A 1,423-nucleotide genomic window follows, 5' to 3' on the forward strand; every position below is an offset into this window, starting at 1 on the left:
TTCAGAAGGTGTTCATTTGCAGTGAAAATGAATCATCCCATGTGGAAGACTTTCAAAATCAAATTAATCCTCTAAGTAATGAGAGAAGTGCAGCACCTTGAATCAGCATTCAAATGCAAGGCTCTCAGGTAAGAACAGCTCTGTGTTCAACATGTGCATTGAAGTGAAACAGAACAGAATCATATTACCACTATTTCCTGCAAAACTGTTTAATATATGAAGCTGCAGTTCAAAGAGGTCAAAAGTCATTGAGAAAAACCTATTACCCCTACCATACAAAACCCACATCCTTCAAGTGACTACTTACGGTGAAGCAAAGTTCTAATTTGTACTTTAGATGGGTTGGAAGGATTTACATTTCATTTCTTTTTGGAGGTTACAGCACTTTTATTGTTTATTTTTATAGATTAGTGTCGTTACATGCAAAGTCATTACTATGAGTTACCGACTGTCATCACTGTAGTAGCGCTGTTTCAGAGCTCTGTATTTCCTGAGGAAGTACAAAGCCTCCAACTCTTTTATAACAAACTCTCCTCGTGCAATTAGTTGTTTAATTTTTTCAGGATCTTTCACATCCTTATTTTTTAGAAAAGCTGCTTTCAAACGGCTTCTAAAGTAGTCTGCTCCTTTGGGATACTCCTTTCCAAGGTACAGCAGCTTAAGGGGAAAAAAAAAAATAAATTTCTTTTAATAGATCGTGTGTGCAGTAAAAGGGTTTTGTGTGGTTAAGGAAAGTGCTGGTGGCATTTAAGACACTTACATTTTTGTACAGATTCAGCACTTCACCTCTTAAAGAATTGGCCATTCTCACATTTCAGTGAACTCTGTTCTTGTCTGATTGTTTTTTGGTTTTTTTTTTAACCTGAAGAATAATCAGTGTGACATTAGCCTCCCATAGGAGTCAGTAAATCCCAGCCTCACCCTCCACTGAGGAACTGCACGGTTTCTAACCAGATTCCTTTACCTTACTGACCCCTCTTTGCTCCGGTATTTTCTCATTTTACTCTGTTTTATGCTTTTGACTTATTTTAATAGCACAAAACAAGAATCCTGCAGCACCTTTCCACTCCTGTAACACCCATTTATCCCGGAGCTCTTGCTCACGGGCTTACAGTTTTCTGGAGCTGCTCTGTAATGGAAATATTTATAGCTATATGCATATGTGTGTGTGTATATACATACACAGTGCTAAATATACATTTAATAAAAAGACTGTAAGAATTCCTGCACCTTTTGCATTCACAAATGTTGCTCTTTTAGTGCATTACGAGCCGAGGCCAGCGCGCCCTGGCTAAAACGCGACGTGAAAACATAAACTGCGTTAGTAATGAAGCAAACGGGGGTTTTATTCTCTCAAACCGAAGCAGCTGGGCCCGCACCTGCGCTCCTGCCCCTGCGGGAACCGGCCCCTCGGGCTGCCGCC

The 1,423-nt window shown here is 40.0% G+C and overlaps 1 protein-coding gene across 1 annotated transcript; it reads right to left on the bottom strand.

Annotated features, from left to right (window-relative positions):
• Positions 1–441: 441 nt before the first annotated feature.
• ETFRF1 (electron transfer flavoprotein regulatory factor 1) lies at positions 442–805 on the bottom strand. The gene is made up of 2 exons (XM_010167933.1): positions 761–805; positions 442–657 (listed from the first exon to the last, which is right to left on the bottom strand). Exons 1-2 carry the CDS (start codon positions 803–805, stop codon positions 442–444), a joined length of 261 nt encoding a protein of 86 aa, XP_010166235.1.
• Between the last annotated feature and the right edge of the window lie 618 nt (positions 806–1,423).

The sequence above is a fragment of the Antrostomus carolinensis genome, unplaced genomic scaffold, assembly GCF_000700745.2.
Source record: "Antrostomus carolinensis isolate BGI_N321 unplaced genomic scaffold, ASM70074v2 scaffold995, whole genome shotgun sequence".
NCBI lineage: Eukaryota > Metazoa > Chordata > Aves > Caprimulgiformes > Caprimulgidae > Antrostomus > Antrostomus carolinensis.